This window comes from Canis aureus, chromosome 2, assembly GCF_053574225.1.
Source record: "Canis aureus isolate CA01 chromosome 2, VMU_Caureus_v.1.0, whole genome shotgun sequence".
Taxonomy (NCBI): Eukaryota; Metazoa; Chordata; class Mammalia; order Carnivora; family Canidae; genus Canis; species Canis aureus.
The window spans coordinates 48,766,460-48,794,126 of NC_135612.1; the positions used below are offsets into that span (position 1 = coordinate 48,766,460).

Below are 27,667 nucleotides of genomic sequence, written 5' to 3' on the forward strand. Positions count from 1 at the left end.
CATTGGGAGGGAGAGGGGGAGGGTGGGGGAAGCGTTTCATCCGTACTATGGGAAATCAGTAGATGGCCCATTAATACAAATTAATTGCCTCACACTAAAAGTATTCCCAAGACCAGAATGTGGTGCCAATCACATTCAGGGAGAGCCCTCAGGGCAGAACATGGAAGCAGGTGTCAAGAGATCTGAGATCCCAGTCCTGAGGTAGCCTGCGAGCTGGATGATATTTCTAGGGTCAGCCCTGGAGTATCAGTTGCACTTTGTGAATCTGAAGTGATGAGATATAGATCCTTCGCCCGGGAAAGTACATCTACCCCCCCCAAAAAATCACACCATGTTTCAGGGGGTTCATGGACCCCTGAAGTCCATTCATGATCACCAGAATGAGAACACCTGTGTCATCCATGCTGCAGACCCTCCTTTCGGATGGACCCTCCGAGGGCAGCCAGGGAGGGAAAGGACTTACTGAGGAAAACAGCCCTTCCTTTGTTTTAAGGACAGGCTCAGAAGGGCTGAGAGAGGGACCGCACTGTCCCATCAGTCCTAATGAGGTTGGCCGAGCTCCTGGCTCTCCAGATGCCTCAGCACTTAGCCTAGCCTTAGCACTCCTCAGCTCTGTCCCATGTTAGCCTGCAGAGAAACCCTGAGAAGGAATTTTAGTTGGAAACCTCATTAAACTGCCCAAGCAGCTCGATTCAACAAGTAAACTCCAGGCTCAAAATCCTGCAGTCAGCTTCCAGGTCTGCCTGGGCCCACCCCATGGAAAGTCCTCATAAGAAGGCTGCCCCAGGATCCAAGGCCTTCCTCACCAACCAGTGGGTACTCTCCCACCCCCCACCCCCAACAAATGCCTTTCTTCATTTAACTCAAAAGGAGCCCCCTGGGCTAACTGCTCTGACAACCACATAGGAGAAACTAAGTCACACTCCACATTATTTAAGTAAAGAAATGGAGAACTGGAGCCAATTTATATTGATGACTTAGGAAAAAGAACAAATCTGTTTCTCGGGCCCAATGGGATTGTGTGAATCCATTCACCTATTTCTCTGGATTTTAGGAGACTGTGATAGCCCCTCCCTCCTCTTCTGCCTTTCCTGAGGTCACTTTGTCCTAGCCTTCCCATTCATCACCAGGCCATGGGGATGCCAAGACCTGGATACCTCTGGCAACAGCTCTGCCATGGGAAGGGAGTGACAGCACAGAGGCCCCTCGCTCCTCAATGCAAAAGGGCTGAAAGAGTCACAAACACATCCACACTGGGCAAATGTGGTCCTATTTTCAACACATTGGAGGAGATTTGCAACATAAAGGAGTCATTATTTAATACCTGCTTGGACCAAAATAGCCCTCTAAATTGCCAATATGCAACTCCTTCATAGATCTGTATCTGAGTGAGGGTTTTTTAAATATTGTGTTATCTTTAAAGTAGGGCATCCTTCTTTGTGTTAACGTGTCAATTTTATCCTGCCTCCTGTCAAGCTCTATTACCAGATGACACAGCCCTGGAAGGAGTCAGAAAAAGCCTTCAAACTAGAAAAAGTTTTTTCATATTTTGGAGAACCTTTGTGATAGGGAAGAAAGAACCTTTGAGTCAAAAGCCTTAGGGGCAAGTCACTTCATTCCTTGGTGCCTCAGTTTCCTAATCTTTAAAATGGAGCTAATACTGAGCACCTAGCCAGGGTCAAGGCGAGCATTGGTACAGATGAAGTGTTATGCGCAGGTCTGGTCCTTCCACCTGGCCAGAGCTTCTGGCACCTGATTTATGTTATACAGGGGATTTGGGGTAACACTTTAGAATAAAGTCCAGGTTCAATACTTTCAGTATAACTGTTATGAGGTTCCTTTTCTATATGAAAAAAAATATTGGCTTTTCCATGGAATTCATCTTTTTCCTTTATAGGGACTTAAATTCTTCCCTAAAAGGGGGCTCTGGCTCTCAGGTGTGCAGAGAATACTAGAGAGGAAGAACAGACTGGATCTCATTCATCAGAGGTCATTCTAGCACACGCCTGATTAGTCACAGCAGGGAGTTCCACCTGATGGCTAATTCTCACGTGCAGGCACTCATCATTCTGTTTATCACTCAGGTAGACCAAACAAACCCGTCCCTGCAGGATCCTGCCTCCCCAGACACCAATGGGAGACTGTGGTGGTAGTTAATGAAGGGAAACCTCCTTAAAATGGAACAGGGAGGACAGAAGGGGGAGCCATATAACAAGAACAACTCAACTGTCAATTACAGACCCCCAACAGGGAAAGGTACACATTGTATCTCCTACAAGAAATGGACTACCCCAGCCACTGGCCATAAGAGCTGGTCTTCACCCTCAACTCCTGCTTTTCTCCAATAGACTTTCATTCAGAACCCCTCCCGACCTCTTGATTCTTCTCCATAAAGTAACCTTCCTCTCCTTTATGAACTTGCCTATGGTTTTGCTGTAGCTTACATATCCGGAACTGCAATTCTATTTATTATTGTTGATTTTTTTTTTTTTTGCTGGTAAAATAATGGGATTTTTAAGGTTAACACTATTTAGCGATCAGAGTGAGATCCAGAGAGAACCTGCACCAGCTCCATGAGCAAACTAGGGCTGGCACCCTCAGAGCCATGTGAGCTACTTTTCTGCTGACCTTAGACTTTGAAGGTAAGTTTTCTTCTGGATATCAAGCTCCACTCTGGGTTTTGAGCTCTCCAGACTTTATTCGAGATCTGTTTTAAGGCTTTGTTCTGAGAGCACTCATTTGGCCTTTGGTAGGATTCCTTTTGGAACTGGAATGTTGCTGTTGAAAAACTGCACTGTTTAGGAAATTTTTGTTTCTCTAAAGAACAAACCTCTAAGAAATGGGGTCCCAGCCTCAAAATGCTTTAGAGGGTGCTGTCCGCCTTCTGGGACCCCAAATGGTTTTATGTTGAAAAGCTGTAGTCTCTCTTCACATGCATTTCTAACTAAATGGACCAACTTCACCAAAAGAAATTTTCAATTTTAGTGGGGAACCCTTCCATTTCCTAAATTTACTTTTCTCAAAACTGAATTGGACAGGCCTGATTCTAAAATTGTCTACTGAATGGGATGCCTATATTGATTGCTATTTTTGAAGCTTCCAAACGTTGTCAGAAATCTGAAATTTATACTAGCTGCATCAAAGGAAACAGGGCGGCTGAGCCCACTTTCCCCCTTCCCTGTTCTCTTGGTCTCAGAATGTATGGCAGCCTCCTGGCTCAGGTACAGCCTCTGAGGCCATTTCCCTTATTGGCTCACCTTCTCTTTCCCTCTGAAGGAACGCCTCGCTCCTCTCCCTAATAAGCCCCACATTTCTTATGTTCCCTGGAATAAGGTCAAATTGTGAGCCAGTTAAAGAGTTTCCCAAAGTGACTGAGGACTCCTGTAAGGTGTGCTGAAGAATTTAACAGAGTTATTAAAATTTACCAACCTGGTTTCTCAGATTTATATTAGTCCACGTGCTTATTGCCGAGGGCCAGGTGAAACAATGGATGGAACTAGCCCAATGGGAACATCCTGAAGGGGATTTAGAGAAAACAGACCCCTAGCTTTTGGCAGGATGCTAGAACACTTGCTGGAAAGCTCCACTAAGCAATTATGGTAGCTTTGGAACAAAATTCAGATTTGCACACAAAAGCCTGGTGAACCTGTTCATAACTATTACAATCAACTCCAAATTGTCTTTTTTTAAATAAAGATTTTATTTATTTATTTATTTATTTATTTATTTATTTTTATTTATTTATTTATTTATTTATTTATTTATTTATTTATTTATTTATTTATTTTATTTATGAGAGACACACACACACACACAGAGGTAGAGACACAGGCAGAGAGAGAAGCAGGCTCCACTCAGGGAGCCCAATGTGGGACTCGATACCAGGACTCCAGGATCATGCCCTGCGCCAAAGGCAGGCACTCAACCGCTGAGCCACCCAGGCATCCCCCAAATTGTCTTTAAAGAAGATTCTGGTCTTCCTTTAGATGTAGAATCCACCTGGGTAGCATTGAACTCAATTTATTATTATTACTATTATTATTACTATTATATTATTATTATTATTATTATTATTATTATTATTGAAATGGAGTACATGAAAATCCCAAGAAGTCTTCCCCACTCAGCACAGAGCCCAATGTGGGGCTCGGTCTCACAACCCTGAGCCAAAATCAAGAATTGGGACACTTAACCTCCTGAGCCATCCAGGTGCCCTGGTATTTCTTTTTTAGTTAAAAGGACCAGGATGGAATGGGACTACCCATGCCAGATTTAATTTGGCAAACCAGCTCACTTGCACCCTAGATGAGTCATCCAAAAAGTACTAAAATTCTTAATCTTTAATGCTGGCAACCGAACATCTCTAAACAAAACTAACCCTCCCCTAATTTCCGTTATTACTGCCAAGGGCCAGGACTGTGGAAAAAGATGGTTACAAACTTAAGAGCTCCAGGCACCTGCAGCCTTCTATCTGGCCTTTGTGATATCCTCCTAATTCCCAGTGTCAGGGCTCTGAGGAACTACACCGGTTCTTCCCAGTCTTCTTGCCTGATCAGTTCAGAGAAATCGCTCTCCAGATTGGGAATGAATCTCTTTGTCTTTATCGACACCAGAGCTAAACTCTCATTGCTCAATACCCCAGCCTTGGATATGAAACCAGTTCAAATAGTGGAGGTCTTTAATAAACCTCAATAGCTCCCAGTCTCCAAACCCTATTCCCCCTTGTTTAGGCCTGCTAATACTCACCCTTTTCTCCTTATTTATTGGGCTGAGATTTCTTAGAAAAATATTGTGCCAGAATTTCTCCCAAAGAACCTGACAGTAGTAATCAAAATAGCCAACCAGGCGAATTAAATGACCTTTCCGCACCATTACTTGCTCTGACTGTGCCAGCACTATAGCAAAGTCTGGAAACGCCAACCATTTGCCCCTATTGAATCAGCTACCCTCCTTTTTATGGGTAAGATCTTCAGTTGATATTGGCAGAATCCAGAGTATACATCCCATCAAGGTTCGAATAGATCCCTCAAAACCTCTCTCCAGAAGTAATCAATACCTTATAAATAAAAAAACCCTTCAAGGCATCAAGTGCATAAAGAAGATTACAGGGCCCAAGGCCTTATTAGCTCCTGAACTAGTTCCTGTAGTATCCCTATTTTACTCTTGAGAAAACCCAGTGGCTGAGGATAAAAGTTTGTTCATGACCTCAAAGCAATAAATAACATTGGTGTCCCTTGGTACCTGGTAATTCCCAACCCCCATACACTACTGGCATCCATTCCCACTCAAAGCAAATTTTCACTGTAGTTGATCTATGCATTTTTCAGTATCCTAGTTGATAAGGAGAGTGAATATCTTTTTGATTGTACCTGGACAGTAATGCCCCAGGGGTTACACAGAGAACTTCTTTTTAGTTTTCACAAGCCTTAGAAGTCAATTTGGATGATGTCAGTTACAATACAGAGAGGATTTCCTTCTTTGTTCCCTTTTTCAAGCTTTTCTTTTTTTTAAGAGAGCGCGCGCATGCACACGCACGCACACACACACACACACACACGGTGTGGAGCCTGACATAGGGCTCAACCTCACAGCCCTGAGATCATGACCTGAGGCAAAATCAAGAGTTGGACGCTTAACCGACTGAGCTACCCAGGTCCCCCCCACCCCCTTTCTCAAACTTCTTTACAGAAAACAGCATCTACTTGTTTAAAACTTTTGGCCTTGAAGAGACATAGGGAAATTGCACCTTTGACAGAGCACCAGATTTCAGAACAAGGACTACATTTGAATCCAGGTAGTTTTTAGCATCTAGAACCTCCCCAAACCTAAAACTAAGCACCACTTAGCGAGGCTTTTGTGGACTGGCTAGCTACTGTTGAAATTAGATTTCAAGCTGTTCTCCAACCTCCATATGCTTTACTAAAAACTGACAAACCTGACCCTATTATTTGTAAAGATCAGGAAGGCACAGCTTTTGAGACTTTAAAGAAAAGCCTAATAAAGCCCCTTTTCCTCAGACATCCTAATGATCAACTTCTCCTGTTTATATGGGAGAGGGGAGGGAATGCCCTTTGAGCACCCACCCAAAACATGAGACATCAACCCCTAGGGTATTGGGGCCAAGAGTATGCCCCTGTGGCACACGGATATCCCCCTGCCTCAGGGCCATTCCTTCTACTGCCCATTTAGTGAAGGCCAGAGGACCCCCTCTAAACATCCTTGTGCCCCTGTAGCAGAGGCCCGAGTCCTGAATTCTCCTTACTCCATACTTGGCAGGAGGATGTCACAGGAGGTGAGGCAACTGGCTGCCAACTGCTCCTCATACAACCTTTTCACTGCAATAACCTTCACCTGCTCTTCTCCCCCTTCCTGGACCACACCTAACACAGCTGCTTAATGCTGACAGATCATGGTTCGACTCCTGTGACCATGTACAGGAAAGTCCTCTAACCCATGTAGTTTTCTCATGGTTTACTGATGGTGTTCTTATTTAAAGGATAAAGATGGTAAATATGATGGGTACATTATTGCAATTCCTTTTGAAGTCACCAAGGCAGTCCTTTTATCTTTGACTACTTTGGCCCAATAGGCTGAGCTATATGGTCTTTCATGTTTGTAGCTTAGCAAGGGTAAAATCGCCAACATTTCAATTGACAGTCCAGTTCGCCTTTGGGGTAGCTCATGGCTTTAGAATATTATTAAGGTTCCTGGGCATTCCAGACTTGGCCCCCTCAGAGGCCAAAGGAAAACACCTTGCTGATCTTTCCACCAAAAATGTTGCTTATAGGGAAACCAATAGCCAAACCTCTTTCATGGTCCAAAGGGATGTTCTCACAAATGATCATTTGGAAAAACTGAACAGTGATACCCAATAGTTGGTCCCAGAAAAGGAAAAACAGTATTAGAAATCTAGTAATTGTTGGTTCAGCAAAAAGAACTCTGCTTTGGACTAACTAACCAACCCCATCAGAAATTCTAAAATTCCCACTACTTACTTGCACATGTATTAAACCACTGGTCTGACAAAAAGATATTTCCTCACCAATATTGGTTCATAAATGCTAAGAAGACCAAAAAAATGCATGCCTCACTTGCACACCTATACAAAACACAATGCAGGGAAACCCGTCTGCATTGCTGTAGGATGCTTTCAATTACCTAATGGGCCATTTTAGGTTTGGCAGCTGAATTTCCTACAGTTTCCCCCATCTCACATTTATAGGTAAGTTTTAGTCATGGGTTTGTAGATTTTCTCACTGGACTGAAACTTTCCCTTGCAGACAGGCTACTGCTTCTTGTGTGACTAAAATTCTGTTAGAAGAAATTATTCCTACCTGGGGAACGCCTCTCAAACTTCAGTGAACCCATTGACCTATTGGGTGCTTTGAAGAGTCTGTACTATTTGGCCAGTTTCAGAGCATTCTCATTGTGCATCCCATCCTCAATCCTCACAGTTATTTGGGAGTACTAATGGTGCTATCAACACTCAACTGGCAAAGTAGAGACCCTCCCAAGACCTTGGCTGAAAGCACTACACTTTGCTTTCTGAGCCTCAGATCCACCCCCACTGGGATAGTCACAGGATATCCAATGCGCTGGGCCCTGCCTCCTTTTGTAAAAACTCTCCAGCCAGTCTTAGAGGTTAACTTGCTTCAGGTAACACAGTCCTTACCTGCTGACCTAAATCTCATGATGTTTAGCAGAACTAATTTACTTTGAGATTTGCAAACCACTGGCCTTGAGGAGGGGAGGACCAGAACTTTGCCAGGCCATAGAAGCCAGTAAGACTCTCTGAAGCAACCTCGGCTTTCTGATTAGCCTAGCAATCTTTTAAGAAAATGTTTTTCTGGGGATCCCTGGGTGGCGCAGCCGTTTGGCGCCTGCCTTTGGCCCAGGGCGCGATCCTGGAGACCCGGGATCGAATCCCATATCAGGCTCCCGGTGCATGGAGCCTGCTTCTCCCTCTGCCTGTGTCTCTGCCTCTCTCTCTCTGTGTGACTATCATAAGTAAATAAATAAAAAAAAAAAAAAAAAAAAAAAAAAAAGAAAATGTTTTTCTTTTTAGGTCACGCAAGTGATTTTACTGACCTCCCTCTATGTAAGCTGTAGGCCTTGCCCTTGCCCTCGTAGAACACAGTACTCCTGCTCATCACAAAACAAGAACTGGACCCCCGGCACTGAGATGATATTTGTGGCTCGCAGCATTGTGTCTGCATGTGATGTGGAGAAATGTTGCAGGCCATGGTACTCCCTTTGCTGATGACCCTAAACCCCTTTAAAAACCTCTGGACCAGATAGAAACCTCAGTGATGGCTTTTGGACAAGAGCCTGCCTTCTTCCCAGGTGGCCAGCCTCCTGAATAAAGCCCATATTCCTTTCCAATCACAAACTCATCTCTTTGAGTATCTCTTGAGTGATGGGAAGCCCAACTGGGTTTCGTAAGACTTTAACCCATCATTTATAAGATATACTTCAATACTGTAAAAGTCTAATTGCTTCTATAAAAACAGCCATGCTCCAGTTGAACAATCTTTTCACCATGCATTCCTGGGAGATGAAGACCGTGAGCATCACACCTTGTAACCTGGACATATTGTCTGTTGGAAAAGACATCTCCAGAAAGACTCTCTTCAGTCCTGCACTGCTAACCAACCTGTGCAGCCAAATGCCAGAGAACAGACTCTTGGATTCACGTGACCCATCCAAAGAGAGCACCCAACCCTGACTGGACCTGCACACCATCTGGTGACCTAAGAGTAAAGACTTCCCAGCACCAAAGCAGATGACATCTAATGGGATCTTTGGACCAGACCCATTAGAAGGTTCAGGGTTCAAAGAAGTCTGTCTATTTTATATGGATGTTAACAGACTCTAGAGTCTTATCCAAAGTTCATGGTTTCTGATTTTTCAACTTTGCTGTATTATTAGTAACATATCTGAGCTCCAGCAGTTCTTTTGAGATAAAAATGCTGTTTCTGTTTTTGTTTTGTTTTTAGATTTTAATTTATTTGTTAATGAGAGAGAGAGGCAGAGACATAGGCAGAAGGAGAATCAGGCTCCCTGCAGGGAGCTCTATGCGAGACTCGATCCCAGGACCCTGGCATCATGCCCTGAGCCCAAGGCAAACTCAACCACAGAGCCACCCAGGTGTCCCAACAATGCTGCTTTTAAACATCTTTGAAGTTTTGCTGTTTTGCAGAAAGTTCACCAACTATTGCTTTGTGTTTATATCCGTAGTGTATCCTCCCAAATGTACTGGGTTAATTCTTCCAAGGTGTTCTTGCAGTATCCGCTCTTCTATTCTCATGGCTGCTTTAAGTGTGGATTCTCAGGAGGCATATGTGACTCTGGGGTTTGTATTCATAAGGGGGACTCGTCTTCCCTAAGCTTGAATGAGTGCCAATAAATATTTTGAGTTGGCTATGTTCAGATCTAGGATCTTGTAAAATCTCATCATACAATTTGGGATGGTCATGTTACTTTTGATTCTGTACTTATTGCCTGTCCAACCTTTATAAAAACACTGTATCCACTAAGGACATGACTACAGATGGAAGTGCCTGAGACTTCTGCTACCTGTCCTTGTTACTCCAATGTGATCTTGGTAGGATTCCCATCTGTGCAGTGTCCCACCAACATGTGACATGATACCCAGGAAAGATCCTTCCTGGTCTGAGGAACAAAAAGGCACTGAATTCTGAAAACCTGACTCTTGCTCAGTGATGCTTTTGGAGAAGATCTCGAAGGGGGGAAATGTGTAAATTAGTAAAGGGACACCTCACTGAAATGGAACTGGGAAAGAGAGAATAGGGAGGCATACCACTCCATGTCAACTACAGGAAGAACTGTTAATTACAGACCCCAGCAGAAGAATTATCATTATAGGAGCCAAAAGGGAACAGAGTACATTGCATCTCCTTTAAGAAATCTACTGTCCCAGCAACTCAGCCATTGAGGATTCATTACCACTCTGGACTTGGGCTTTCCTTCAAAACAATGTCTTCCTATCTCCCCCTTTCTTGATAAAATTCCTCTCCTTTGTTTTCAATGGGACTTGCCTATGATTTTACAGTAGCTTATATGTGCCAAATTGCAGTTCTGGTATTTCTGAATAAACCCATTTTGCTGGTAAATAACTTTTTAATGCAGTAACTACTCTCTATTAACTGCCCTCTCTCCCCAGCCCTGCATGGGGCAGTACTCTAAATATAAGCCCCCTCCATAGCCCTGTAACACCCCCTATTTTATATACAGAGAAATGGAAGCTGAGAGAGATTAATTATTTGTCCCAGGGTTGACATTTCAAAACCCAAACCCAATAATCTCCTTCTTACTAATTCAAAGTTTGTTGATTTGACGAGAAGATTTTAGGGCTCTTATCAGAGATTTCCAGGGCTACAGAAAACATCTTATTTACCCTGCCGCTAAGCACCTGGGAATAACTGATTTGCAGAAGGCTGGTTTTGAAGCTTTCAGAGGTGAAACACACAGGGGTTCTGATCTTTGCAAAGCACAGAGGTGGAAATACACACACAAGGAGGTTCTGATCCTTGCAAAGTGCAGAGTCTTCTCTTCTCCAGGGTTGTTCATGCATCGAGTAGGCTGGGAGACTGTTTTGTAAGCAAACTCGGTATTTTGGAGAACACCTCAGGCAGTACTACTGGCAGACACTTGTCAGGAGGAAGAGCTGACAGTAGCCTTGCTTCACACAGGGAGCTCATGTGTGGAGGTTGCTTGGTGCGTGGGGAGGAAATGAGAGCTTTGAAACTAGAGACAGCACAGACTCTGGATTCCAACTCTTGCCGCTAGGGAGTTTGTGACCCTGGGAAGTCACTCAACTTCACTGAATCTCAGTGCATTGTTTATTAAAACGGGCACAAAATGCTTTCTTGTATTGAGTTTTTTTTTTTTTTTATAATTCTTTTTTTTTTAATTTTTATTTATTTATGATAGTTACACAGAGAGAGAGAGAGAGGCAGAGACACAGGCAGAGGGAGAAGCAGGCTCCATGCACTGGGAGCCCGATGTGGGATTCGATCCCGGGTCTCCAGGATCGCGCCCTGGGCCAAAGGCAGGCGCTAAACCACTGCGCCACCCAGGGATCCCTTGTATTGAGTTTTTATACAGATTAAATGAGATGGCATTTGTGAAAGCCCCTCCTGTAGCAGGGCTCCTAACAAATCTGGTTCCTTTCCTGTTCTTTGGATACCTGGAAATGTGTCCCCTTTTATTATCGCCAACTCCAGAGAAAAAGCTGCAGAATACTCTTCAAACCAAGACTCAGAGAATAACCCCAACTGGCAAGAATCCTTCGTGTCCTAAGAGTAAGTCTGTTTTGGAGGATAATCAGCCACTTCCAGAAGGGAGGCCGAGTGGATAAGATGTAAAGTAGTGCTTACTCCTGCTCTGAGCATCTTCATTTCATTGTGCCCTCAGTTATGGAAGAAGGGAGGAGAGTGATAATGGTAGAGTATTTTAGAAACTGCGTGTTTTAGAAGAACACTCTCCTCCTTGGAGGCTGCAGTAGCATCCCCTCCCTTTTGCCTTCCCCCTTCTATGTCTCCTGGGGAGCAACGCACATTTGGAGTAGGCAAGAACCAGCGTCCCAATGCCAGGACACTGGGAACCCTGCTGTAAGTTGGGGAGGGTATCCGAGGCTCAGTGCTGTTACAGAGAATATTAAAAGGATTAAATCTTGCTTCCTATTACACTCTGGCCCAAATTGCAGCTATATATATATTTTGATGCAAAAACTGCAATACTGTTCAAGGAAATGGTCCCTGTTTTCCTGAAATCTATTAATGGAGATTAAACCCCATGGTCTTCTATTTCGGCTATTTAAGTCAGGCCCCTCGTTGAAAAATGTGGACCTATTTATATTCTTTGGTCTAAACTGTAAAGGTGAACTTAAATCCACATACCTTTTTGGGACAAAATGGAAGCTGAAAATTGCTCTGCCATTTATATTTCAAAACCTATTGATTCCTCTCCAGCTTACCTGCCAAGACTTGAAGTCACCATGGAATCTCTCGTCAGCCTGTCAGAATGACTGTCATGTCCAGCACAAGCTACTGAGAGGGTCTGGAGAAAAACAGATTCTTTCTGCTTCAGCAGTGCCAAGTAAGAGAGTGGACTTTTGGCACTGGCCAGCATGGCCCAGGGGTACTTGACGTTCACGTTTCTTAAATCAGGGAAGTTGGGTAGTGCTACTTTGTTCTCATTTCATTCCTGGGCTCTTTGTTAAAAGTCACTAAGGCTCAAAGACCTTAAATATCCTGCCAAAAGCCACCTGGTCAGTAATGACAGAACTGGACTCAGAGCCAGCTGTATCTGCCTGCAGAGGGGTCCATGGTGAACAGGCAGTGCCACCTTAGCACACGTAAGGAAGTAGATCCTGGGTGGTGGGGATACTTCAGAATGTCAGACACACGCATAGATGAGTGGGAGGAGTCTTTCATGCATTCCAGCCATTGCCCCCCACCCCTGACCATCCCACAACTGGGTGCATGGCTTCTCTACTAGGGCTCCTGGCACGCTGTGCTTACTTCTTCCAAAGCACTCATTTAACGTGTTCTACTTTCCTTTATCCTTTATATTCAAGACATCATGGTAGGGCTCAGTAGAGGTTTGACGAGCCACATCAGGAGCTTCCCAGACACATGGTTCCTGGAATAGTTTATGAAATGACCCAAGCCCCAGGGACAGTCCGTTTAGGAATGCCATGTGGGTCCAGAGATACCCAGAGGCTGATGATCTCAATGCTTTTTGCTTAGCAGGTTGTTCTGAAAGCTAAGAGCAGGTATCTATGGGAGGAGAGTCTCTGGTGGCCAGCACAGCCCCGGAAATACCCTTGAGACAACTGACTGTGTCTCTTAGTCTATGAAGGGCTCCTCCATATGCCCAGTCCCGGGGGCTGAATTCCTTGGCTTCATCTTGTGCTTCTGTTGATTTTTTTTTGCTTTCATCTAGTCAGTTGCAGGGGGTTTCAATAGATGTTACCTCCACCATATGCTTCCATCTGTCCTTGCCTCTCCAGTCCACTGCTCTACCCTGGTTAGCTGCTTGTCCCTTAGGTGCTCTGGTTAGTTGTACCATGCCCTGCAGGACCACTGTGCACCTTGCTCCCAGGCTAATGTTTCTAAATCAGAATTTTCAATGTGTATCCACTCTCCCCTCTAAATCTGTCATTTGCTCCACACTGGCAACTACTTAGCCAAGTAAAATCTTTTTTCCCTTAAAATGCAAGGTCCAGATGCTTTCAGCACTACATATCCCTGATCCTTGCTTCATTCTCCTATTGGAACTCCGCCGAAGGCAGGATACTGGCTCCTGCATATTTTTATAATCATTGCAGCATCTTGAGCGGTGCCTTGAATGTAGCAGGATCTCATTGAATATCTGTTTCCATTAATTTAACTTGGTGTAACATCCACAGCATACAGTAGACCCCAGGGGCTAGCTTCTGGATCAGACATTCTAGCAGATGGTTTGCCAACACCCAGAGAGAAAAGCAGCGATCAGGGCATTTGCAAAAGGATGGAGGAGGGCGGATTTGACTGCATCAGAATTCTGCTATGAGTAGACCATTTAGTTTACTCTGAATTTACTGACTCAGCTTAGTGTCGTCCTCCTCCATTCAACTTCTGCCACTGTTCTGGGTGACATGGACTTTTTCATAGACATGGCAGTTCCTCACCTGGTCTTTCATCGATTCCTTCTCAGTGTCAAAGTGGTTCATTTCCTTTCCTCTCTGGCCATCCTGCACCCTGGGCTTTGTCCTGTCTGCCTTATCCAGCCTAGGTATCATGTATGGTCCACCATTTAACCCCACTTTGGCCATCATCCTTAATTTCTTTGCCCCACACTCTTTCCAGCACACCTGCCGTTGATACTACCAACCATGTCCCCAACTTCTACTGCAGGGCTTCTGGGGAAGCTCCCTCAGCTACACTGATCCTTGCCACTATAGTCCCTGCTCGATTAATTCCTTTCTACTGACGTTTAAAGCACCAAGGAAAAATAATCTCACATTCTGGGTCCTACTCTCTTTCCTTATACTCTTCATAGCCAAGTATCTGGGAAGAGTGGTCTCCTCATGTTGCCCCACTTCCTCATGCTCTGCCTCACTGAGGGTGGTGCATCAGAGACTGTCCAACATTAACAGCCCATGCCTATGTGTGGCTACCTAAGTAAAAGTTAGTAAAAATTTAAATTTATACAAGCCACATTTCAAGGGCTCAATAGTCACATGTGACGCAAGTATAGCGCATTTCTATTACTTCTGAAAGCTCCACTGGAACTGCCCGTCTACGCCATTCCCAAATTGCTCTTTCTCCTGGTCTTCCTTTTTCAATAAGCAATGTCCCTGTTCATCATGTGATCCCAGCCTTTTTCAGGAGCTGTCACTGTGGATTCTTCCCTCTTACATACACCATTGTGTAGACTTCTATTCAGAGACTAAGACTTGAAGGTTCTTCTTTCATCCATATCTCCCCTGCCGAGGCCATCAGTTACTCCATCAGCTACTCCATTATGCCAGTGGCATACTTTTCAATCCCTACATTCTTATTCTCCCCACAACAGATGGTGGGCTTTCCTCAAATGCACAACAATCTAGTCACTTCCTGGTAAAAGTCCATCAATGACTTCATCTGCCTTAGAGATAAAGATCAAACCTGTTGACAAGGCAGCAACCCTTCTGGATCATGTTCTTGATGGCCGCCACTCTTGCCCCATCTTCTGAAAGCTCCTGCTTGCCTCACACACTCCAGTCACACTGGGATCCCTGCAGCCCCAAACATGGTGCTCCCTTCCAGGCTTTTACTTCTGTATGCCCTTCCATATAAAGCATTCTCTCCTTGCTCACCTATATAACTTTTTCTCAGTCTTCATGTCTAAGGTAGACCTCACATTGTTTTAGACCCACACTCCAGTGTGAACCATGGCAAGGCCAGGTCCAGTGTCTCTTCCGTGTGTCCCCCACTGCACCCATGCTGACACCATCACGTATCTTGTCATACCAAACTGTGATGCTGCACTAAATTCCCATTTACCCATACAGGGCCAAGTACAAAGACCGACCCGACCGTGTCATGGAATCTGATTTCTTGGTTGACTCCTCATTGGTATGGTGGTTAAATCTTATTGGGTCCTACAGGAAATGAAATCAAGCCAATTGCAAAGACCTCTTTGGTAAGCTGCTTTTAAGTAAAAGATGAAGCTATCATATCCTGCTAGGGTAGAGTTCTCAAGACTGCGATTTGTGACCTATAAGTGGGAAACAAAATCAATATAGTGGGTCATGACCAACTTTTTAAAAAGCATGGAATAGAAGAGAATACATACATATTAAGGGTATCTTTTTTATGTGTGAAATTTTTGTTTCAGCTATTTTAATGCATATGTATGTGTGTACTGGGCCATAATGTAAAACTTATCTCTTGCTGGGGATTAGTCACTGAAGTTGAAAAATACTATTCTAGATAATGCCTGGTTGATTATTCCTGCAGCGACATACAAACAGTGGAACTGCTTCAGGGCAACATACAGCGATCTTAACGGTGTCATGTTATACAGGCTATATACTGTAATGTTCTGTCTTCAAATGTCCCATAATTTTCATTAACATTTCAGAAATATCTTACAAATCTTTTTTTTTTTTTCATTTTGTGCTAGCAAGTTATTCTGAAGGGAAACAAGTTTTTTTTTTTTTTTTTTTTTTTACCAGCTATATTGAGTCTTTAGCATTTGTTTAGAGGTGCAGAGATTTCCCCTAGAGCAACTCCACAGATGGGGGGACTCTCACCTTTCCTGGTCAGCTTATAAGAGTAGGAGGGCTGTACCCACTTACCTGGGTATGGTCCACAGAGCTCTGAACCCATTAGGTGCTCAATAAAGGTTAGTTTGTTGAATGAATGTGTATGTGAAATGATTTTGCTCTTTACAGAAATATGGGTCCCCAACTTGCTATCTGATGTTACACACTCCTCCATCCACCCAAGTCATGGTGGCAGGGGTGAGGCATTATGGCATATGCATACTCTACCTTCCCGAGGAGAAGGAAAGAGATCAACATAATTATTATTCTATGGTTGTGGAGTTCTATAAGCCACTAGACCTTCCAGGAAGGCCTACGTGTTTTAGTTTGAATTCCAACTGAATTTGTCTTAACTAGGTATCTTCATTACATAGAGCATTTCTGTTCTCTGCAAAATCGAAATATGATAAAGAAATGCCATTTACGTTTTCCTATGTGTACCACCATACATGGATTGATAAGGGTGAGAGGACTCTGAGATCTTGTCCTGGGCATGGGAGGAAGGATCACAGCAATCCATTGGAAACATTTTGCTATGGGCAGAGAAGGGAAGTAAGGAGGTGCGTGTGCCCTGGTATTTGCCATTCCCCAGGGAGGACCTTATGGATGATCTAAGAGAGGTATTCTTTTCTATATATCAATTATACAGGAATTCATCTCATTATAAAAGTAATGCACACATATAGTCATTCAAAATTTTAAAACACTTAGAAAAAATGATTTATAAGTTCTTTACTCAAAGACAATACACACCATGTTTGTGTTTAGCTTCCCAATATTCTTCCATGTTTATACTTTAAAAATGCTTGAACATATAGTATATAATAGACTTTTCTATACCCCCCCAAAACACACACACATCATGTGCCCTTTCCTAGTCTATAAATACTTTCCAGAATTTTAGAGGGGACCATAAATCCTACCGGAATTCTAGATCATAATGGATGTAACTAATTCCCAGCTGTTGGACAGTTGGGTGGTTGCCAAATTTTCATTTTTTTTTTACAAACATTTTCATAAGCACTTCTATAGCTGAGGCTTTGTGCCCATTCACAGTGATATACTTAGAAGGAGGGGTTTAATTTTTACTCTGAAAATACCATGGTTATCTCCCTTTGCACATTTATTTACCATATAATGTCCATTAAAGAAGACCACTAGGATTCAAGGGAAAAAAATTACCCTGTTTTGATCTTAGCCTTGACAAAGGGATATTCATAAAGCAATAGAAGTCTAGAGGAAGAAACGTAGGGCACTCCTAGCAGCTGGGTTACCTGATCGGCCTTTCCAGATTCCCTCCGATCCTGTCCCCAAACCCAGGGAGAACCATGGCATATTCCTGTGCTTGGTTTTCTTATCTTAAAAACGAGAGTGTTGGGCTTAACTCCTTTTATCCACACCAAACCTTGGAATGTACACTGTATAGCATGAAGGTCACATTTGCCCCATCCTAGAACCCCAAGGTAAATAAACTCAATCAGTTTGGAAAAATTTAAAGGGTACAAAGTTTCCAATTGTGAGGCACTGTAAGAATGCCTTTGTCCCAGCTGGCAGCCCCATAAATGAAGCATTTCATGAGCTGCCCAGGGTTTGCTTAATGAGGGAGCCACATTACACCATCAAATGCTTTTCCCATCGGGGCCATCACTTTCTCCTTCTTATGCCGCTGAGAATTCAGTGTCACACAAAAACAGAGTTTATATAAATGAAAACTTTGTGGTATCCAGAGAGTGGATAGGTCTAAATTCAGAGCTAAATTTACAGGTTTAAAGATTCTCTTTGCTGATAGTTATTAAATTTCATTGGGAAAAAAAAAAAAGGCAAGCTTAAAAATTGGGACAAATTCGCAGGTATTGACTCACCTGATCGTAAGCATCCAATTCATTATGGAGGGAATAAAGAGAGCATACATACCCAACAAACGAAGGAGGAGGAACAAGACTCCCAGGGCATAAGACTTGAGTTCAGGGCTGACTGTCCTACGTGCAAAGAGATGAAGAAAGAAAGGAAAAGATTATCGCTCCACTTTAATTAACAGACTCGAGTCATCCACTGCTGTCCATCAGAGCCATTCTTTAAAATTAATGGCTTTTTTTTGGCTTTGTCTGCCCAAAGTCTGAAAAATAAGTGCAGTGACAAGGTAAGTTTGGGAACTTAACAGTGTTCTTTAATAACACATGTCATTAGAAGGAACACATGCAAATGTGATCCCTAAAGTCTTTATTTAAAGACATTTTGCTTTTGCCAAGATAGGAAACCATTTTAAGTTGGTAGGATATATGTATTGGGGAAGTATCAACTGGGAAGATAATTTCTCTCATGCTTCACCAACAGCCAGACTCACCAACAATCTTGTTGTTCTCAGGTTATTTTGTGAAGTCAACCAGATGAGCATGGTTTGACACCCCTGATGGAACAACTTGCAAAATAATCCATTCATCTATAACCAGTTTTAGTGCCTTTTTAATGGGAAAAGTACCTTCAGATGGTCATAGTTCTTTGTTTTGAACTGACTCAATCACCCTAGCTTTGGTTTATCTAGAACAATCCATTTGAATGATTGTCTTGCACATTTTCTAGAATACTCTCCGACTATAACTTTTTCTGGGATAAGTCTGACAGTACAGGAGGTTTGGGAATGACCAATTCCAAATAGATGGGCCTCACAGCTGATCACATCTCTTTTGAAATGTCTCTTACTCTTGTAATTGGTGTTAATTTAATGTTTGTCTCTCTCCTTGAATCCAGGGATGATTTGTCTTGTTCATTATGAGTGCCACGACAATGTGTTGAGTAATATATAAGTGGGTAGATGGGTGGGCACATGTCTCCCACTCAGGACCCAGTCTGGCCTCATCTCTGGTGGAGTGGTGAGGGAATGTGAAGGGAGATGTATTTGACCAACTACATGCACACACGCTCAGATCATCCTGGACATTGCTGGCAGAGAAACTTCCCCTTGTGCCATTCCCATCATGAGTCCCTAGGGGAGATGGGGAGGTAAACACATAACTATGAGCCTTGGAAGGACTTGGCTAGGCCTAGCTCCTTTCCAGTGTGGCCGAGCCTTTGGAAACATCAGGAGCATTTCAATATGGCTTGAAAGACTAGAAGGACCCATGCAACATAGGGAAGACCTAGGCCATCAATTCTGTAGAAAATAAATGTTAGAAACAAAGTTATCAGTAGGATATCTAAGTCTACTAGGATATCTAGAACCTAGGATACATAACCCGACTCTTGACTTAGTAGCTAAAATTATACTTTACATGACCCCAGAGGTCATTCATCTCACCATCCAATGCCATCCATCCAATGACCTACCACCTGTTTGAGGCTCAGGTGGGCATGTCTTTTCTTTAGCTTCTTGGTAGGCTGGGCCAAAGGACACCATCAAACCAAAAGGAACATGGATGTAGTTTTTACAATCTTTGCCCTATTTCTAAGATTATTAGTGAAAAGTAAAAATGTGTTATTCTTGGGGAATGCCCATTTCTTCTCAATGGGGAAACCACTGTCTTGTTGATCAAGCCAGATGCCTGAAAAACGTCAATGATGAGATCAGTGTTTCTGGATAGAAATACAACTAGTTCTCTTTAGAATGTGCCGTGTTAGAAAATCCAAGTTCTTCGGAGCTATCATCAGCTACATGGCTCCGGTTTTTGTACATTCACTTGACGGTATTGACTTGAAAGACACGTAAATAAAGACAAATTCTCCTTTTCAAGAAAACGTGCTGGCATAATGAGCTAGAAGATTTATCACTCAAAATTTGATTTCCTTTCAGTTCTCATGTCACTAGGAATCAAATGAGCAAGGTGCTAAGATCCCCCTTCATGTCCTCTTGGGGAGCTGGTTCCCATGGGGGGAGTCTTCATTCTCAGATCTAGTTATAGAGAAATGGAAGGTTCCAGTCTGAATGTTATTGAAAGTTCCTGGCAAGGCCAGAGATGGGGTCTTAAGTCTATAATTTATGAGCTGATGACCTTGAGAATACTGCTTAACCCCCTCAGAGCCTCCACCTCCCTATCTGTAAAAGTGGAATGCTAATAAGGATGTAAACACATAATTAAAACAGGAGCCCAGTGCTGGGTCCAAAGCGGGGCGCAGCAGAGGTTACCTTTTATCTTCGCCTGTGGATGATCTGAGTACTGCTGTTGTGTGCGTTAGAATGGGGCCATCACTCTGGGACAGGGCAAGGGCTGTGGCTTAGACTGTGCCCTCGTGCCTGCCTGGAACATCTATGATGGCAAAGTGGACTAGAATAGTGACAGAATAAGGTGCTACCCCGATCATCTTGATGGGCACAACATGCGAGCCTATGCCTCCAACAGGCCCTAGCAGAGCAGGGGCTTATGGGGTAGCCGAGGTCCAGCCTAGATCACGGAGGCCATTGGCTGCTAATCTAGTCAAAGGAATCAAATGTTTCCTGAAAATCTCCAAGAGCTGTTTATCAAGCTGAGACTTGGAAGTGAATAAGATCTCAGCTTTCTGTATTTGCCAGTCTCCAGCAGTGAGCTGGCTTTTTGTATAGAAGTCATGGGGAGAGAAGAAAGTAGACTAGTCACTGCTAATGGTCACGAAGGTCATTTTTCCTGTACCTTCGTGGTGCCTTTTGTTTGTGACCAACACAATATAACTTCATGGGAATTTCTAATAATGAAACATAAGTTACCCATAACACAGCCACCTGAAACCCATACCTAGGATCTGATGGTTTTGTCCGTATGCATATTACACGTAATCAACCTCCGTAGGTAATTTAAGTGCAATAGTTCAACCCATAAATACTTTTCATTCTTATGAATTTTCATTATCCCATTGAGCTATGGTACAGTACTATAATTTAATTCATTATTCCAATTCAGGTTTTTCTGCTATTACAGTTAACATTGTAATAAAAATCTGTCTGCACTGAGCTCCTTTTTGGGTAGAGAAGTATTTTCCTAAGTGGTGAGACATAGGGTTGCCTCATAAAAAATCTGAACATTTTTATGACTCTTGATTCACAATGCTATATTGCTTCTTTGAAAGGAGCAATAGGCTTTTCAATGCCACCAGCAGTATGCAATCTGACCAGTTTTGCTACAGCCTTGCAAGCACTGGGGGTGAATATTTAACACTGATTTCTCAAGTTTAGTAAGTATAAAATAGCATTGTGTTATTGTTGCCTTAATGCTTCTGCACATTAACAAGGTTTTACTAATGACCTCCTTGAGAATAAACGCACTTTGTAGAAACACGCCTCCTCAGGAATTCATAACAGAGATCAGGAAATGCGGTAGGCATGGGGAGGAGAGAGGAGCTTGGATAAAGCAGGTGGGGACGTGTACTGGCATAGGTCACATTCAAGCATTGCACTCCCCTTTGTATTTCTAGCTCCTTGGAGTGAACTAGCAACATCCGAGTAAAGTGGGTCTGTGTTTGGTGTTACTTCCTCTGGTTCAACACAGACACTGGGTTACAGAGGGTTCCACTTTTAGGTTCTTCACACAAATCTAGGTAACTTCACAAATGTACAAGTATTTAGAATATGACCCCATAGTTCATCTCTGAGGCACCTCACCTGCCCTCAGAACAGGTCCCGAGAGACAGGGAGCCACAGCCTATGGGTGCTTTCTCTAACCATCTATTTGTATAGGAGTAATCACCACTGGCATACACATGGCCTCAGTGGGACCCACACCACTGCAAGAGGCCAGCAGGACCAATGATGTCATCACTCCCAGGTCCCAATTCAGAAACAAATCTGAGGGGAAAATGTGGCTGATCAGTGGCTGGACAGGGGCTGAACTTGGGGACCTACCTTGTCCAATGCCACTTACGTTTTATTCCAACAATGCTGCTTTCCATAAAAATCAATGCAGGATCAGAGTTCCTTTCAAAATCCCCCGCACAGTCCATTCTTGGGAGGATCTGAAAGTGTATCATCTCCCTTGGGCCATGCTTTCTGGTCTTGTGTGAGAGCCCTGTCAAATGTAACTAATTCCTATCAGCCTGGGGAACCTGGCTCGAAAGACTCACGCGGGACCTGAAGTTCTGGCCTCCCGAGGCGGCAGATGTGCATGAAGTGGGCAGAGGCAGGGCAAGAGGTAAGCCTGGCTTGCTAGTCCTGGTCTGAGCTCACCTGATAAGGATGATGACCGAGGGTGTCTGCGCCATCGCCCCAATCATACTGCAGACACACATCACACACAGGAAGGTGAGGAAGGCCTCTTGGCACCCAGGACTGGGGCATTTTCCAGGAACCACAGTCGTGTTCTCGGGTGGGACGGTCGTGAGGCACGCACAGCCGGTGAGATTCTGAAATGCAAGTGTTCAACCCTTTTAACTGGGGGCATCTCCGGTTTCCGAACCCAAAGCCATCCATCAGCTGGAGCTGTCACAGCCTAATTATGCATTCTGTGGCATTCCATTAATTAGGTCTGAATAAACGAGTTAGCTTTTTAAGGAAGTTGCAAAACACATGCAAATACAGGAATATTTACAGGGAGGAGAGCCCCAGCCCCATCTCCTGTGTATTTCATTTCCACGTTCCAGAATCCCTCAATAAGCTGTACCCTAGACAAACGTGTCCCCCCCCCCGCCCAATACAATTAGAGAGGAAGCTGTGCCTCCATAGTATGATAAAACATTGCCAAATTAATGTTATAATTACTTGCCAATTTGTCCTCTCTTTTATGCAGTGATAATTACAATGAAGTGTATTAAAAGAAGTAAATCAGGTAACCTGTATATTGTTGCTGGTTCGGTGCCCAGTGTGGCACTTGGAACAAAGGACGTGCATTGTCATGCATGTAGTTGCTGCTCTTGTGGGCCACTGGAGGGGGCAGCTTAATAGGACCATTCTCATGTGGCAGGGTAAGCAAAGAGGGCTAAGAGATGCCAGGAGCTTGCAACACATCGCACACAGGCAGGGAGCTAAAGCCCAAACCAGACACATTTATTAATACTTGATCCAAGGAGGGGGGAAAGAAAGGGACTGCGTTCCATTTGATCTTGTGGGTGGATTCTTGCCCAGCTGCCCCTGCTCCCGGGCGCGGTCCAATCCTCCCTTCATCATCAGAGGAATTTCTGATGGTAAAGGGAGGAGCAGCGGCTGGGAGAGGCAGTGCCAAGCGAGCGCCAAGCCAATTAAGGTTCGATAATAATAGTGCAGAGGCCTTTAATGAATACAATCATAAATGATTCATTGCTTTTCTTCTCGAGACTGCTCGGTTTTCAGAGCACATGCCAAGGAAAATCCTCCTGAGGGTCAAACAAATCCCCTTTGGCTTTCACATTCTTCTGCTTGTCCTCATTCCTCTCCATCCTCCTGTCCCTTCTTTTCTCTTCCCACAGAACAGGGCATAGGTAGGGGTTTTTCTCAGCCCAGCAAACCGTATGGGATGCTTTCAGGGGTGTCCTAAAGCCCTTAGGTACCTTCCTACCCCCTCAGAGTCACCCGGTGTGGCTGTGCCCTGCACAGGGGCCTTTATCCACAGGGCAGAGGTGAGAGGTGTGGGCAGACATGGTATGGGGCTGGACTTCCTTAGCTCTGTGTCCAGAGCAGGTGCCTCTGTTTAAATGGACTGGTTATAGCACCTTGTGACCTATACTGTAATTCCCCAGAGGTGCCGAGGCCGTGTCCCTCTGCCCCTCCCCATACATCCCTGCCTGGGTGCTTCCTAAAACTTCTGTAAAACCCTCTCCCTCTTTGAGGCTTCCCTTCACTGAGCCAGAATCCCCACTGGCCCTGAGCCAGGTCCTTCTGCGGGCCCTCAGGAGCCCAGAACCCCCCACCCCTGCCATGTGGACATACTCCACACCCCACACCCCACTGCTGGAGACCTCGTGGCTCCCGGCATGAGGACCAAGTCTTAGGCATACTCTCCTGAGCATTTCAGGGCACTCAGATACAGCAGGTGAAGTTTAGCAGATGATTTTAGAATGCATATGTGAATGAATCTTCCCCCGTGTTTAGCAGGAGGCAGGACTTCTCCCCACCTAGAACTTAAAATGTCACCTTCTCTCTACTCAGGGGAGGAAAAGTGTTACCCCCTCTCTTCAGAACTCAACTTCACAGCCAAACTTTGCTGTCTACACTCGCCACCTCCATCTCATCCACCGAGCTCCCACTCATTCCAGTTGGCTCCTGTCCTCACATGCAGGATCCAGATGGTGCTAAGCGCTCCGGGGACCTCCATATCCTGACTCCATCACCCACTTTTCTCTTACTAGAGCCCTTGGGACACGTGCCCATGAACCACTCCCCTCTGTGGCTTCCACAGGCCATAATCCTCCCAGACCCACATCATTCCTACTGCCTCAAGGCTCTGAGCATGTTGCCATCTCCACGCTGAACCCAGGAACAAATGTCCCGACCTGGATTCTGCACTGTCAGCTTGGCACTATTTCCCGTCTATGATGGGAACTACTTCCCTAGAATTCCCTTTTCTGCAGGGCTGAGAGCTGTTCTCAGGGAGGGCAGGGTGGAGGTGGGGGACGGCACGGATGAGATTTAGAAGGCAGAGGTGAAGCAGAGGCTACTACTGTCAGAAGGCCAGACACAGGGATGATACCCATGGAAATGCCAAGAAGGTGCCGGCTGGCCCTAGCATCCGTGTGTACACGGCCCCCCTCGTTTCCGCCTGCCCTGCTGACAACAGAGGCCCCGTAGCCACCTCTACTGATGTGGCTATATGCCCACTGACCTAGTCAGCACCCTGGTCAGTACCGTCTTAGGCTTTTCCCACAAACCCCCACATTCCCACCAGTGCCAGTGCTTCTGGGGATGGAGTAACCATCCTCCACGCCTTCATCTCACTCCTCCCAGATTTTAATTCTCCAACTCCTCTGTGTTCACATTAACTCTAACTCCCACACTAAACTCTTTATTTCTAACATAACTGTGGGTGCTGTTTTCCTGACGGATGCACGTTCCCCTTTCCCACCCCCCTTTCCCTCTGCATCTCTTGCCTGAGAAGTGGCATCCTATTAACTTTCTGGAAACTTTCTGATAATTCCGGACCCCGCCCCTGACTTGAGTGTGAGGCAAGTGAGGCCAGACATCACTGTGGTTTTGCTAATTTATCCTCAGCTCTAGAGGAGAGGGCTTGGCTCATGACAGGGAGTCAACAGCTATTCATCGAATAAATAAATAGATCTCAAGTCCTATTCATTTCATCATCTCCTAAATCCTTCTAAACCCTCAAATCCTTGTCTCTGATTCCTGTAGTAAGCTATAAGAAAAGAGAGATCCAGGTCTGTGGGGCTAAGAACCACAGATATAAATGAGAAACAGGCCTCTCAGGGATAGCTATGGTCTTGCTTCATCAAGCATCCTAGGAACTGAGCTCTGACTTACATAGCCTCTTAGGAATGTGATGTGAGTACTGGAACTGAGTGATCAGGCCAGGACCCTATGAATGAACCATGTGATTGCTAAGCTTTATTTAGTTTAAAAAGTAATCTGTAGTTGGGACCTATGTTCAGTCTTAGATCTTTGCCCAATACCTAGACTAGGGCTCAAATGCATGATATTTACCATAAAAGGAAAGTACCTGGCTCCTCTCTGTTCTGAGAAGTAGAAAACCCCTTCTGAAATGAACCTACTCCAAATTAGGTCTCTGCTCTTGGCCCCAGAGAATAGATCAAAATGAGATATCTTTCTCTTAGACTGTCTGACACAGTGACTACACAGCCCTGTATGGTCTGGGGGAGAGACAGGGAATGTGACCATGAAGCCAATGTCCTGGGAATGCAGTGAATGGACAGCAGAGTTGAGCCACCATGGGATCTGTCTGCAGCCAAGACAAAGGGAAGGTGACAGCACACAAAGCCAAGGAGAGGGAAGGGACAAAAACAGGCCAAGAGCAGCTTCAGGGCTCTGGGCAGAAATGAGGCATTTGTAATTTGTAATTAATAATGAGGGTCATTATTAATGCCAGAAAAGCAGAAGTGAGAAATGCAAGCAGTAAGATGTCAGCTTGCTGGTGCCAAGAGGAGAAGCTGGAAATGGGGTGGGGGGTCTCTCCCAGAGGTTCTAGGCAAACCTGTATTTATTTATTCAGATTTAATTTATTTGAGAAGAGCTGTGGAAGAGGCTAGGGAGGAGATAAGCCAGAGGGTCTGAGCAGGGGCCTGGATGCGGTCTCCTTTCTGGGCAGGTGACCCAGTCTGACATGAAACCAGGAACCGCTGGGTAGTCACACAGTCTGGGAGGCAGCTGGGACTTTCCTACGATCCTTCCAAGAGGGAATCTAAGGGAACATGCTAAGCCTGTGGTCATATGACAAGAGATGGGGAACATCCTTCATTTGGGCTCAGGTGACACAAGAAATGGACCTGGATGTCATGCTAAAGGAGGTGTGGGGACTCTGGTAGCAAAGGCAGCTGTTTGGGAAGAAACTTCCAACCACATTCATATATGGTGGGAAGAACCACGGATGAGGACCACACAGTATTATCTTTTCCAAAATTGCAAAAGATGACTTTCCACCTATGGGGTTTCACAGACTATCACCCTAAATAAAAAGGAAGTGGAGGGACAGCCCTTCTGCTGATACTACCTGGACAGCTGCATGGGAACTCCTAAACTTGCAAAAGCTCCAAGCAGCAGGAAGCTTAGAAATACAGAGCTAACCTGGGTGTGAAAGAACAATTCACTTTACTGAAGAGATGACAGAGGCTGGGATCCTAATTCTCACCCTGTTGGTATACAACAGTACCATCTGGCCAATCCAAAAAAAGCAGATGGGTCTCAGAAACCACCTGTAGATGGTCATGGCCTGAATGAAGTGGTACACCCAAAGCTGCTCTCTTTGGCAGTCCCCAATACATTTAACTATTAATAAAGTACACTGGGCTCCAGGAGATTGGTTTTACCATTCCTGATCTGGCAAATGCCCACGTTTTCATCCTGTTTCAAAGGGATGTCTTCCAAGTTCACCATTCTGTGGGAGGGAATGAGGTCTCTGCTGCCTCCATGAGAGCTGGATTCTCTGTCTGGGGTCACATATTGACACGGAAGAAGGGGGTCGGGGTGGGGGAAGAGGGACAGGGTCTGGCTTTACGGGAAGTAAGTTCATCCTGATTTATCATGTTGATAATCAGATAACCACTGTGCTCACAGAGGAGCTGGCCTGGCGAGGTTTTGGGACCAGTGCTGACCCAGAGGACAGAGCAGGACTGACTGGTAAACTCTAACAAGAACCCATCCTATAGACAGACTTGCCTGGGTACAACATGACATACGTACAAGAGCCACAATGCTGCTTGCAAGACCCAAAGTTTTGCAGCAATCTGAACGCCCATGATGCAGACTGGTTACATGGGCTCCAACAGATCCACACAACGGAAGATTACGTAGCTATAAAAAAGGTAGGAGCGTGTTCCTGACATTTATATTGATAGGAAAAGAACAACATAAATTACTACCAATGAAAGCCGCATGAACAAAGCACAGAATAAGAAAGACCTTGCAGATGCATTAAACTCCAGTCGGAATATACAAGAAACTTAAAAACAGTAATTACTCTACTTGGCGGAGTGGTGGGTGGAACAGTAGGTGAAAAGAAAACACAGGTGGAGAGTTCCCACTTCTTTTTTTGCTTTTTTTTTATACTTTTTGATTTCTGAACAACACAAATATTTCATCTATTAAAAAAATGAAGAACTGCAGAAATTACAAAATAAAGAAGAAATCAATGAAGAGTAGCGTAGCCACTGGAAATCATACTCCTATTCTACATTCAGTCATTAATTTAGACTGAGAAATGTTTCTATTCACATATAATGATGGGGATAAATAATTATAATAAAGCTGGAGACCACGAAAATAGAAAAATTACTCTTTACAATCTTGGATTA

General features: G+C 44.3%; 1 protein-coding gene across 2 annotated transcripts in view; it reads right to left on the minus strand.

Moving 5' to 3' along the window:
• Positions 1-27,667, minus strand: part of SLCO3A1 (solute carrier organic anion transporter family member 3A1) — a 310,139-nt gene that overhangs the window by 10,529 nt on the left and 271,943 nt on the right. For both annotated transcript variants that reach the window (XM_077871178.1, XM_077871168.1), the window contains exons 8-9: positions 21,945-22,120; positions 17,732-17,796 (exon numbers count right to left, since the gene is read on the minus strand). In XM_077871178.1, coding sequence (XP_077727304.1) covers positions 17,732-17,796; positions 21,945-22,120 — 241 coding nt within the window. The remainder of the gene's footprint in view (positions 1-17,731; positions 17,797-21,944; positions 22,121-27,667) is intronic.